This window comes from Pinus tabuliformis, chromosome 4_1 (assembly GCF_031772625.1).
Source record: "Pinus tabuliformis cultivar Carrire ecotype Pingquan chromosome 4_1, CPIR1, whole genome shotgun sequence".
In the NCBI taxonomy this organism is placed as follows: domain Eukaryota; kingdom Viridiplantae; phylum Streptophyta; class Pinopsida; order Pinales; family Pinaceae; genus Pinus; species Pinus tabuliformis.
This window is the reverse complement of record NC_142303.1, coordinates 906444182-906456890: the sequence shown is the minus strand read 5'-3', so window position 1 is coordinate 906456890 and position 12709 is coordinate 906444182. Positions and strand designations below refer to the sequence as shown.

Below are 12709 nucleotides of genomic sequence, written 5' to 3'. Positions count from 1 at the left end.
GTCACTAGAGCACATCCGATGCTACCACAAATCAACAACGTAAACATAAACAGTAGAAGACAAGCCAAGACAAGAGGACACAAGATGTGGCGCCAGCCAGGGACAAACCCCAATGTGGGGAAATCCTTGATCAATTCTTCTTATATTCTTCAATAGTTCAGTAGAGAGAGAGATAGTACAAATATACAAATCTGAGATTTTATAACAGCAGTAGAAAGTACATCATTATGACAGTCTTCAATCATTAAGAGTGTTGTAGCATATCTTGATGCAACATTCCTACAATTGCTAGTTTCTCCAACAATTCTAGTTAGGGCACAATATGTAACCCTAAATTCTGTGATGAATGGCTGATCTAATAACAACACCTGAAGTTGTCGTAAACTTCCTTCATAATATTCAAACAGTTCTAAGAGAGCAGCCCTAAGAAATCCTTGCTATGGTGCTATGGCCTGTGGCCTAGCACATAGCAACACTGAAGTAAATGTCCTCAAAACATCATCAACGCAACAACACTTCCAAGCATCTAACTATGTACATCTGTTGATCTATGGAGCAGACTTCAACGTATTCCTTCAATGTATAATTGTGGCTTATAAACTTAGCAAACAGTCGTTGAGGCATGCCCATACCAGCTTCCTTTATCACACAGTCACCTACAGCAAACACATTGTCTATCCATGTCTCTTAATGTTGTGTTAAGACACTTTCTTGTTGCGTTCTAGGGCTACCTGTGTTGTGTCTTAGTGTCTTTACTCCGCTGTGAATTAGGGCTCCATTGACAATGGATTATGGCTCCTTTATGACTGCGTATAAGGGCTTCTTTAGGCTGCGTATAGGAGCTTCTTCAAGCAGCGTATTAGGGCCTTCATTGACAGCATATTAAGGCTCCTTTAGATCTCGGTTAGGCCTTCTTTATTTGACTGTCGATTTTGGGCTCTCTAGACAGCGGATTAGGGTCTCCTTTAGCTGCGTTTGAGGGTCTCCTTTAACTACATTTGAAGGTCTCCTTTAACTGTGGATTAAGGGCTCTTCTTGACCTGCGGCTAGGGCACTTTAAGACTGTGTATTAGGGCTCCTTAATAGTTGCGGATTCGGCCTTACCCTTGCACGGATAGGAGCCTTCCTTTGTTGCAGATTAGGTCTGCGTATGAGGCCTCCTTGACTGCGGCCAGATCTCCTTCAACTGCAGCTAGGTGTCTCTCCCTTCAACTGCGTCTAGGGCACCTTGTCTTGCTGCGTCTAGAACCCTTCCTTCACTGCGTCTAGGGCTTCTCCCTCTTGACCTCTCTAGCCACCAAACCCAAACGAGTGGAGAGAGATCATAAGAGAAGTGTGTGTGTCTCAAATGACTTGAAGACTCTTCTATTTATAATGCCACGTTGAGGTTGAGCTGGGGTAATTTGCTTGCTAGCCGACCTTGACAAATTGTCAAATAATACAAATAAATTCATATCTCCATAAATACATGTTGGAATCGGATGATCTTTAGATCAATCCTACACCTCTCAGAGAGAGGAATCCAAGAAAAATATCAGCGGCCATAAATAAGATGACCAACATGGAGTTTGGCCCTAGTTTCCAATTTTAACAGTCTAGCCAAGTAACAATTTAATACAAGCTAGGTAACTCTCAGGAGCTAACTTCTCATCATTTGTGTCCCAAAATAAATAAATTCATAGCAAAAATGTGATTTCAAATGCCATTTATGAAAACTCCCTTGTAGTTTGATGCGTTGATCATCGTGGATTGAACTCGAAGCACTTATTTTTCCATGGAAATTGGTAATAAAGGCATAATCATGACTGCAACAGCTTTTCTCCACACAAGAAGAAAAGTATGAGGAAAAAAACAAAACGTCAATAAGTCACCCAAAGAGAAATTAGTTTTTTTTGTTTTGTCGTCGGAATTTGAGTTTGTTGAACATTGATATCTCCAACTGTGCAAGGTTGGCAACGTTCTTACTAGTGTGCAAGCCTCCTTCCATACATTCTTGCCCTCGCTTCTTGTTGATCAATGTTGTCATAAATAGGTAAGTGTTCTCATTAATCTCAATTTACTCTCATCATTAATAAATCAAAATTATTCAAAAGGATAGCCGACATTCTTCTCAAATTACTCTCCTCATTACTATTTAATCTCTTAAATTAGCTCTTCTTCTATCAAGCATTCAAGAAGTCCTGATGATGGATCCCGGTTGGGATTTGAAACGTTGGCAGAAAATGGTTCTTACTGTGGATTCTCCGGAAACTACATCAAAAGGTAAGTGTTCTTCTGAAAGCCACCTCTATCTTTGCTACGCCCAACAAGCAGAATAATGAGCTCTAACAAAATCTTTATTCCACACTAGAATCTTTACTCCTGCTAAAGTAAGCTCTACCTTAGCCAGTGTAACGCAGCCCTGTCGCCCTCCCTTAAAAGTTATACTTTTAACAGCATCCAACGCTTGTCTCTTCTACTCCCCGGTTGAGGAATGAGAAACTTCACTAGATATGGTGATGTTGAAAATGAAGTCGATGTTGATGGGAAAAATTATCAACTTGAAACGATGCGATGTTAGGAGAATATCAGAAGATGTGTTACATATAGACTGAGAGGAAAGTCGAACCGAACGTTATATAGCACACAAGAGCTTTCGCTACCGTTCCTAACAGAGTGAACGTTAGGTCTGCAGTTGCATAGTTCTGTCGAATGGAATTTTAGGTCAGTCTATACCTAGGAGGAGAGAACAGGAAATGTTTCTGAGAGATGAGGTAGAGAATCGACAAAGCTGAAGAAATACTAGGGTTGTTGGACTGTGCATACAGAGAAATGGGCAAGGATTTCAGGACTGCTCAGAGTGGCAAATCTGACAAACTGAGAGAGGAAGATCAGACAGGTTTCTGAGCAAAACCTGATCTGATACCATGTTAAACACACACCAAAATAATAGGCAGCAAATAAGATAAACATGAATGCATATTATTCACAATGATATACAATTTTATACAAGTCTAATGACCCTTGGTTTCATATTCCAAGTGGTCTCTTGGACTCCAATGGCCTTTCACATTCCACACCATAACACCTAGCGGATTAGGTGTCCAACACCACAAAGCCTCAGACATTCGTAGAGCAAAGATGATTAGCTTCAGAACTTTACTTGTATTCCACAAAGAAATAGCCTCAGAGTAGGCTCGAATTTGTGTCTCCTCAGATGACCACCAAATTGGTTTCCAAATGGTGGAGGGTGTAGGAATTTACAGGGTAAGTTCCTCAGAAAGAACACCAAAAGGACACCGCTCACAACCAGATCTCAAATCAATACACCAGTATTTTTGACGTGGTTAAAACCCTCAAAGAGGGAAACAGTCCACGGCCTGAGCCAACGTGGCCACTTCAGGCAATTTATTAATCAAAGAATGAAAATTTACATAAGCTTTCTCTCATGCACGGATTACCCTACAAATGACCCTCCATGCGCTTTAAATAGAATTCATGGACCAATCGGGTGTCAAGCCACGGATCAAGTGTCGGTAATACCGAGGAGAGAATGAACCGTCGTCGATCACTACATATCGTGACCGTCGGATTATAAGTTACAAAATGTACAACGGTAAAGAAACACACTTTACCTAACTCTATACTAGACCAAGTTGAACTTAACTATTTCCTATGTGTCGGAATATCCTAACATCCCCCCTTAAGAACAACTTGGGATAGGATTGAAGGATTTACAAATATGACACAATAGGAGAAGGAAGGAGGCACTAGAGCCTATCCCCCCTTAGTGACAACTTCCTGAACTCCAAGCATATATCGAAGTTTAGTGAACTTCGCCTCTGTGAGAGCCTTTGTGAAGATGTCTGCAACCTGATCATCTGTTGAACAATATTGCACTTCAAGAACATGGTCATGAATGAGCTTTCTGATGAAGTGCATGTGTAGTTCAATGTGTTTGCTGCGCTGATGCTGGACTGGATCTTTGCATAGCTGAATGGCACTTTGATTATCACACCAAAGTGTGGTTGGATGTTGCTGCTCAAAGCCAAACTCTGATAGGATCTGACGAAGCCACAAAGCTTCCTTACTAGCTTCCACGGCACCACGATACTCTGCTTCTGCTGACGAAAGAGAAATGGCAGCCTGTTTCTTACAAGCCCATGTAATAGGTCCTGAACCAAGAGTGAAGACATAACCGGCAGTAGACTTCCGATCATCAGGGTCACCAGCCCAATCAGAATCAGTGAAACCGACTAATAGAGGAGCTGCTTTGGCACTGTAATGAATCCCAAACTGTACTGTACCTCGAACATAACGAAGTATTCTTTTAGCTGCTTTCCAATGACTTTCACGGGGGTTTTGCATAAAACGAGCAACAAGGCCAACAGCAAAGGAAAGGTCAGGACGAGTATGGGTTAAATACAAGAGTTTTCCTACAAGTTGACGGTATAAGGTAGCATCAACTTCAGGAGAAGTACAAGAGACTGAAAGTTTGACTCCAGACTGAAAGGGAGAAGGGGCTGGATTACAGTCTTCCATGTGAAAATGACGAAGAATATCACAAGCATACTTGGACTGGGAAAGGGAAATACCCTCCTTGGATTGCAAGACTTGAAGACCGAGAAAATAGTGTAAGTGTCCTAAGTCTCTAAGGGAAATACCCTCCTTGGATTGCAAGACTTGAAGACCGAGAAAATACATGCTCTGATACCATGTAGGAATTTACAGGGTAAGTTCCTCAGAAAGAACACCAAAAGGACACCGCTCACAACCAGATCTCAAATCAATACACCAGTATTTTTGACGTGGTTAAAGCCCTCAAAGAGGGAAACAGTCCACGGCCTGAGCCAACGTGGCCACTTCAGGAAATTTATTAATCAAAGAATGAAAATTTACATAAACTTTCTCTCATGCACGGATTACCCTACAAATGACCCTCCATGCGCTTTAAATAGAATTCATGGACCAATCGGGTGTCAAGCCACGGATCAAGTGTCGGTAATACCGAGGAGAGAATGAACCGTCGGATCACTACATATCGTGACCGTCGGATTATAAGTTACAAAATGTACAACGGTAAAGAAACACACTTTACCTAACTCTATACCTAACTCTATACTAGACCAAGTTGAACTTAACTATTTCCTATGTGTCGGAATATCCTAACAGAGGGTAGGTTCCAATATATAGTTGTTCGTTCATGTGAAGAGACACGTCCTTTGGGCAGGCCGACTTGTCTTTCTGGAGAGCCAACTTGGCAATTTGGAGGGACAAATGACACTTACTAAGTTCAAATTCTCTTCTTTTCACAAGGATCACGACTCACGATGAACGTGCCTTTTTACATTTTCTTTTGACCAAAACAAAACATGAAGAACATGCTATAAAATAATAATAATTTTTTTTCTTTTGTTTTTACATAATATAGATATTGACACAATGACAATTATGAAGACTGAACCTAGTTACAATTCCAACATTCCAAGCCTGTAGTAGAGGTCGAAGTTAGCCAAAATATGGGAGGTCGAGTTGATTGTTACTTCAGATCAAAGTGGGCCAAGTGGCACTCCTATAGTTGAGGTCGAAGTGATTCCAGGGAGGTAAGGCCGAGTTATACCAAAGCGATTGTGCCAATTTTGGAGAGCCCGAGTTGGGTCTTGCCTTGGGACCATTCACTCAGCTTATTCATCCCAATCAGTTCCAGAAATCTTGCACAAGTGACAAGGTTGAATTCCTCATAGACACATTGTCCTTTGGAGCTTATTCATTGCTAATTGAAAGAGGGTTGAATTCTGTTGGTTATCACCACTTGAACGCAAAGATATATTCAGCAATCAAGCCATCCTTTGACCAAAATTATCAAATTCGCCTAAAGTATATTCTCATTCCAAGAGGAGGACGAGATTGGCAATCTCATGGGTTTGGCACATTTTTCTCCTTGCAAACAGAGGGCCAATTTCAGTTGTATCCATAGATCGAGTTCCTTGGAGATTGGTCCATACCTGGGCTGCAAGTTTCCTATTGTCTCCATCTTCAAGCAGTGGATCGAAGTCACCAAGTTTGGAGCAGATTCCTGAGGACAAATATTTGCATCGGCTGAAACTTGTTTCTTGGTATGTCAATCATTTCCTGAAGTAGAACGAAGGGCTGTAGCAGACTTCTTTTTGAGGCTGAATTATATTGATCAAGGGACCAAACTGATTTTTGAAGTGTAATCTCCAGGCAGCAGATTAATTGAAATGTTTATTCTTATCAGCTCAAGCAAATTCCTGGTGTTGCTCTCCATTTTGCATTTGTAAACATTGAATATCAACTTCAAGTCCCAATAAAGTTCAGATTTTCCTCAATTCTTGACTGATGTTATTTCTCTTACTATGCTCATGAAATGTTTGACGAAATTTTGAGTTAATTTTGCTGAGGGTGTTTCCCAGAACTAGCATGCTAACTGTTTGTAGAAAGGTATCAAAGAAAAAAGTTTCAAATTGTGGAAAATGTTGATTTTTAGTAGCATCGGATGTGCTCTAGCCATGAAAATTGGTGGTGAGGCTAAGGCACATGAGATCTCCAAGACCCAGAAATCGTTTGGGGAAATTCCACCCAGATGAAAAGATATTAAAATAATTAATATTTTTAATGGTGTTGCTAAGTCTAAACTTAAGAAAATTAAAATATTAATGTGTATTAATATAATATGGTTGAGAAAGTTCTAAATAACGAGGATCAAGCCACATCTAATCTTAACCGTTGATTAGGGACTTAATCTCGGCCATTGAATCGTCAACAGGAAAAGTATAAGAAGAAGCTTGAGGGTCAGTTGGAGATACACCAAGCGACCAAGAGAGATCAATCAGTTTGATTTTCTATGGCAAGGTTTGCCGAGGAAATCGAACCAGTGATCAATTGCAGCGAGGGGCAGTGCGGGAGGAAGCCGAAGAATACATATTAGAGAGGCAGTAGAATACCGGAAGAGGCAGCGCAGAGCCTTGGAGGCTTGACGTAGAGGCAACAAGGTTTGATTCAGAGGCTGAGGAGGCCAGCGCAGAGGACGCAGAGGGGCCAAGAGGCTGATGCAGAAGTCGTGGAGGTTGACGCAGTAGACGCAAAGAGCTTCAGAGGCTGCAGTGCAGAGGTGATCCAGCGGGATAGACTGAAAGTTGATTGGCTGACGCAAAGACAAAGAGGGTGACGCAATTCAAGAGAGTGTGTGGAGCAGCGTTCGTTGTCCAGCACAAGGAATAGACGGAGTCACTGTGGGATCTTTCATCCGATAGATGATCAGCGAAAATATTTGTCTCTGGATAGAGATATTGCTGCCAAGGAAATTCTCTGAAGGGTGAGCCATTTCTAGGACCCTAGTTGTATTCAAAAATCTGCATAATAATAAAACCGTCATAGCTATTGCACCAGTTTTGCCGCATTGGGTTTTTCCGGGGACAATTGTCCAAAAATAACGGTGTCCCTTGTGTGATTGTCTCAGTTATTTCAGTTATTGATCTGTATATGTGTGAAGGCTGCATTTGTGTTTATTTCAATATTTATATTAATAAATAACTTGTTAATGGAATGAACAAGTAGGAGATAATAAACCAGATAATGCAGTAGGGATTTCTAATGTGTCAGACTTAGAAATTTCCACAGAAAACAAGAACAAAATTTTGCTTGAAGTTTTGCTTGGGTACATTACATCAGTCCTCCCTTCAATCACTAATTGTCATATGAATGATGATGGAATGGAGGGGAAGAAGGGGTCTCAAGGCCAAATGCCATGGTCAAAGGGCTAGCAATAATGAGGAACTCCACATTCTGGGCATACAGATGTAAGGAGGGAGCAATTATGGATGCATAAGTTACCCTGGATTTTGCTTTTCCTACCCCCTCTTATTTGTCTTTTGATTTTTCATGATTTTTCTTTATATTACTACTCAAAGCTCTAGGAAATGAGAACATGCTTTGGATGATGTGTAGCAGTGGTTACCCCATTAATGGTGGGGCAGTTCATCGCCCACTAGGGGTTGGCCATGCAAGGGTTCCTTTTCGATGATATGATAGGAAAACATTGGCCGCGGGAACTGGGTGATGGCCATAATGATAAGGGGTACAACTCATGCTTGGCTTTTGCCCATGTGCTAATGTTAATGTTCGGGCCATCTTTTGCATTTTATAATTTTTTTCTTTTATTTCTTTCTTGTAGCTATTATTTTCTTTTTCTTTTTCTTTTAGTTGCATCAATGTCCCGGGGCAATGCTTCCAAGCCCAACCCAGATATGTGGAGAAGGGGAGGGGGAGTCCTATATCCCAGTGGACCCATGGTCAAGTGGACACGGAGAAGGAAGGTGGAATAAGGGCTCGTAATGTGCAGAGGGACGTGATAAGTATGGGGAAAGGGATGGATGGAGCATGTTATCTCAATCATGGATTTCCACGTGGTGCCCCTTCCTAAAGTGATATGCCATTAGAGGCAATCCCACTAGACTAGGATAAAAAATTAACCCCCCATTTAAGGTGAGGGAACAAGACTATGGCCAAGACCCTTCTTTCTTCCAAGTCACCCCATAATTCATGCCAAATGCCCAAAATACAAACAGCATAAGCACCTGAATGCAAAATGAATAAAGTACCTTCCAACCAAAAGCCCACCTTCCAACATGTCATTATGTCACCTGACAAATGGGCGAGGGTACATATGACTAAAGCAGGTGGTGGAGGTATGAATGGCACGTCACATTAGCTACAAGGAGGCTCTCAGGGGATGTTGGCTACCAACTGGATGAGATGGGTACGAGAAAAGTTCCTCCTAGGGGTCACCCACTTTTGGTGGGTAAAAGTACCTAATCGGTCGATTCCAACCCTAAGGGCCTAACCAGCTAGTCAAATCCCACATATGAGGGGGAGTCCAAGACCCACAGAGGCGGCTTTTCAGGTGGTTTTGGAGGAAAGCGGGGGATGTCTCCTTCCCAAAACAGCCCTCCTTGACGATAAAACCAACTCTCGCCCTCCTAAACCCTAAACCTAACTCAATCCTCACAAAGTTGGCAATCAATGGTAATGTTAAATTCATAAAGTAAAAGTTGCCATTTCCTTTAGAGGAAACATAAAGGAGATGTCAAATTTTACTTAAATTTTTAAAATTACAATTAATTATTTCAAGATGTTTGAGAGTGGTTCCAACTTCCAACATTATCGTACTTCACATGGAGAAAGTAGAATTCATATCCCATTCAAATCAGTAGACTTAATAGTTTTTAGGATTTTAGGATTAGTATGATTGCAACATTTTCATTGAATTCTATCATGTATGAGGGTATGGGATTGGCGATTGGCATTCAATCAAAAGCATGAATCCCTTTATGTACCTTAACGTTAGTGGTATTGATTGTTTAACTCCTTTGCCATGGCCTTGACAAAAATGTACCCTTTACTCAAACCAAAATAATTGGTTAGGCGTGTTAATCTTTTTCTACCATATTATAAGGTTGAGGTGTTGAACCCTTCACTCAAACCAAAATCATTGGTTACACATGTTAATATTTTTCAATTTCTACCATATTATAAAGTTGAGGAATCTGAGTTTGAAGAGTTTGAGCCAAATGATGTTTATGTAGCTCTTGTTGATGATCCCATTTCTAGTAGTGGTGAACCAATGATGAGTTTGACGAGTGATCATGTTGATAAGTGATTTAAAGTAGGCCAGTGGCCCAGTAGCTTGTAGCATTGTTTTTGGACTCTATAGGCCATTTAGAGCCTTAACGATTATGTATTTCGCTGTTGATATGTATTGCACTTGCTGCCATTTTGACATATTCACTCTTACATGGTATAGATGAGAAAACTTTGCATATTTGGTCTCTAATGGTTTTGAATCATGGTTCGAAATCTTAAAAATTATTTGTTCATTAAAAATTAATCATTTTATGTATTTTTTTCAAATTCGGTTAGATAGGTGGGCCGGTTCAAAACCTGGTTCCATTTTTTAAAACTATCAGCAATACCAAGATATTTTTCCTATATCAGAAATATATTTTTCCTATATCAGCTTATGTGCTAAAATTATGCATTTTGTTCAAGAACAACAAACCTTAAAAGAATGTCAAGAATTCAGAAGTTAACTTCCTGTATAACTATGTATGTAAATCTAACCACAAATGGAACATATCTTACCAGTCAAAGCATGTATGGTTTCAGCAGAAACATATTCTTTAAGAACGTGACTAGAGAATAGAAGCTTCATCAACAATGCTGCTTGTCCAGATATCTCTGAACTTGGTGAACTGAGAAGCTCTTGCACAACCTGTATACCACCTGCCTCTGCAACAGCACGCCTATTTGTTCTACTATGTGTAACTAAATTCTGCAAGGCACATATTGCCACCATTTGCATGTCTTCCGTGGGCTGATCCTCAAGCAGGCTAACCAATGCACGGCAAGCCGAGGCAGAATCAGTTGTCCGAGCAAGTCCATCATGCTGGAAAAGGTCACCAAGAGCAAGAGCAACTAGTAGTCTGGCAGGTTGGGCTCTGGTTTGTGGGTCAAGAAGATAATGTGACAGAGGAGAAATTGCATGTTTTGCTACTTTCATGTCTCGCACTTTGCTATTATTGAATAAAGCTTCGAGTAATCGAGATGCTACTTCTTCACATTGGTGGCATCTCAAAAGCTCCAACAGTGCTTTTACAGCCCCAGCCTCTGCCATCAGTTCAGCGCTTGATGCATCATCTCTTTCAATTCCAACTAGGGCACTAAGGGATACTGCAACAATTGCCTCGGAGCTTGACTGCAACAGCTTCACAAGAACAGAAAGAGGTACCTTGAAATAGTAGTGAGTACTGATTCGCAGGATATTTGCAAGTACCAAGGCAGCTGATTCCCACAATGTGTGTGGTGGTCTTGGCTCAACTTGTAAAATGACCTTTGAGAGCTCCATAATGCCACCAGCATCTGCAATTGTATTTGGCCAACTTACAGATGCACTTTCAAGTGCCTTGATAGCTTTCTCTCGTAAACTCTGCACACCAACACCTGCAAGATGAACCAGTGGAGCAACGGCTTGCTGTGTCAAAATATCTCGCTGAAAATACTCTTCGGCAAGAAGATGTGAAAGTAATTCAGCCCCCAGCTGTTGTACTGCTTGAGATGGGGATTCAAGAAATGAAATTAATGGCTCAATGGCCTGGTCAGGTGTAAGCTTTAGGTGAGCAATGCATTGGGGTTTCTTCAATATATTTATGATAGTTTGTAACAAATTATGTTGTCCCCATGTACTCAACTCTGGACGAGTCAATGCTAAGAAAAGAGGCTCCACCAGTCGATCAACAGCTGTACCTTTTGCAATACTGTTTGTATTTGTCAAGATCCGAAATAGCTCTGCTATAAGAGCACAAAGAGAATCAGGGATGACAGGTAGAATTTCCAAAGCGTAATCAATGATGCCAGCTTTGACCATGTCAAGCTTGCAAAGGGGGCGATCCTTGGCTAACTTTATGAGAGCACTTACCACAACTTCAAGTAATGGATAACATGTACCAACTACTAACTGAACAAGAGGAACTACAGACCCACAAGCAGCAACAAGTTCTGCCTGTTGTTCATCATCCAACAGCTTGTCAAGGGCACAAGCACTTGCTTCCTGAGCTGCAATAGAATCTGTGTTAAGAAGTTCTACAAGAGGCTTGATACAGTTTGAGGCTGCAGATGTCATTCGCACCTTAGGGTTCCTGAATAAAACAGAGCAAAGCTGTGCTGCACTTTCCTTCAGTTGCAAGGAACAGGAAGTCACTAAAATTTTGTGTAAGCGTTCTACAAGATCACCTTCAGCATCTGCAATGGCAATTTCCTTAGAAGGATTTTCAAATGATAACTTGATAAGTGCATTAATTGCAGCATTTTGTTCTTTCTCAGATCCTGAACCCAGAATTTCCACCAATGGTTTAATAGCTTTCTTTGAAGCATCACTGCATTTAATCTTTTCAATAACAAAAAGTCCTTCAAGAGCCCTGGTTGCATTGTACCTAGCTCCTCTTGAACCCAGCTGAACAACTGCTATTAGCTGATTGACAGCAGCCGTTGCAGCTTCATGGTGACGAAGCTCATAGTTGTCAAAAAGTACCCGCAGTAAATCTGCACCAGCTTCTTCTATTAAATCTTGAGGACCTAATGATAAATATTTGGTTACGGCTTCCAAAGCCCCTGCCTCTGCCATAGCCACTTTATTTGCTTCACTGCCCATGGCAATCTCGGTAAGAATGCTAAGTGCAAGTGCAGGTGCACCTGGACGATCAGGCATAGGCTTTAGTAGTTCAACCAATGCAGGTATTGATTTACGAGCAGCTGCACCCACTCGAATTTCATCAACCTGAAATAGTTGTTCTAGTATTACCTGATCTGGATTAAGCACTAAAGAAAACTCCTCTGATAACATGGCAAGATTCGTCATCTCAGACTGCAGACTGCCAAGAAGTGGAACTAGACCCCCAGCCACTCCTGAATTTGCAACTGCTAGAAGTGTTCCCTTGCTTCCATTGCAAACAAGACTAGCCAATGCTTGTGCAGAGAAATACTTGTTGATATTTTCCTCAGACCTTAGTAGAAGGGCAAGAGATGCTATTGTACGCATTGTAGCAGTAGCCTCAATGACATATTTGTCTTGAAATAAGATGGCCAGTAGCAATGCACTAACCCAGATGCCTCTGCTGTCCTCCAACTCTGCCTGTTTAAATTACAAAAAAATAAT

At 41.1% G+C, this 12709-nt stretch overlaps 1 protein-coding gene across 3 annotated transcripts in view; it reads right to left on the bottom strand.

The window, feature by feature from the left end:
* The window catches only part of LOC149179081 (protein CELLULOSE SYNTHASE INTERACTIVE 1-like), a 156654-nt gene that overhangs the window by 71058 nt on the left and 72887 nt on the right, over positions 1-12709 (bottom strand). For all 3 annotated transcript variants that reach the window (XM_089420513.1, XM_089420512.1, XM_089420511.1), the window contains one exon: positions 10141-12685. In XM_089420513.1, the coding sequence (XP_089276639.1) occupies positions 10141-12685 (2545 nt within the window). The remainder of the gene's footprint in view (positions 1-10140; positions 12686-12709) is intronic.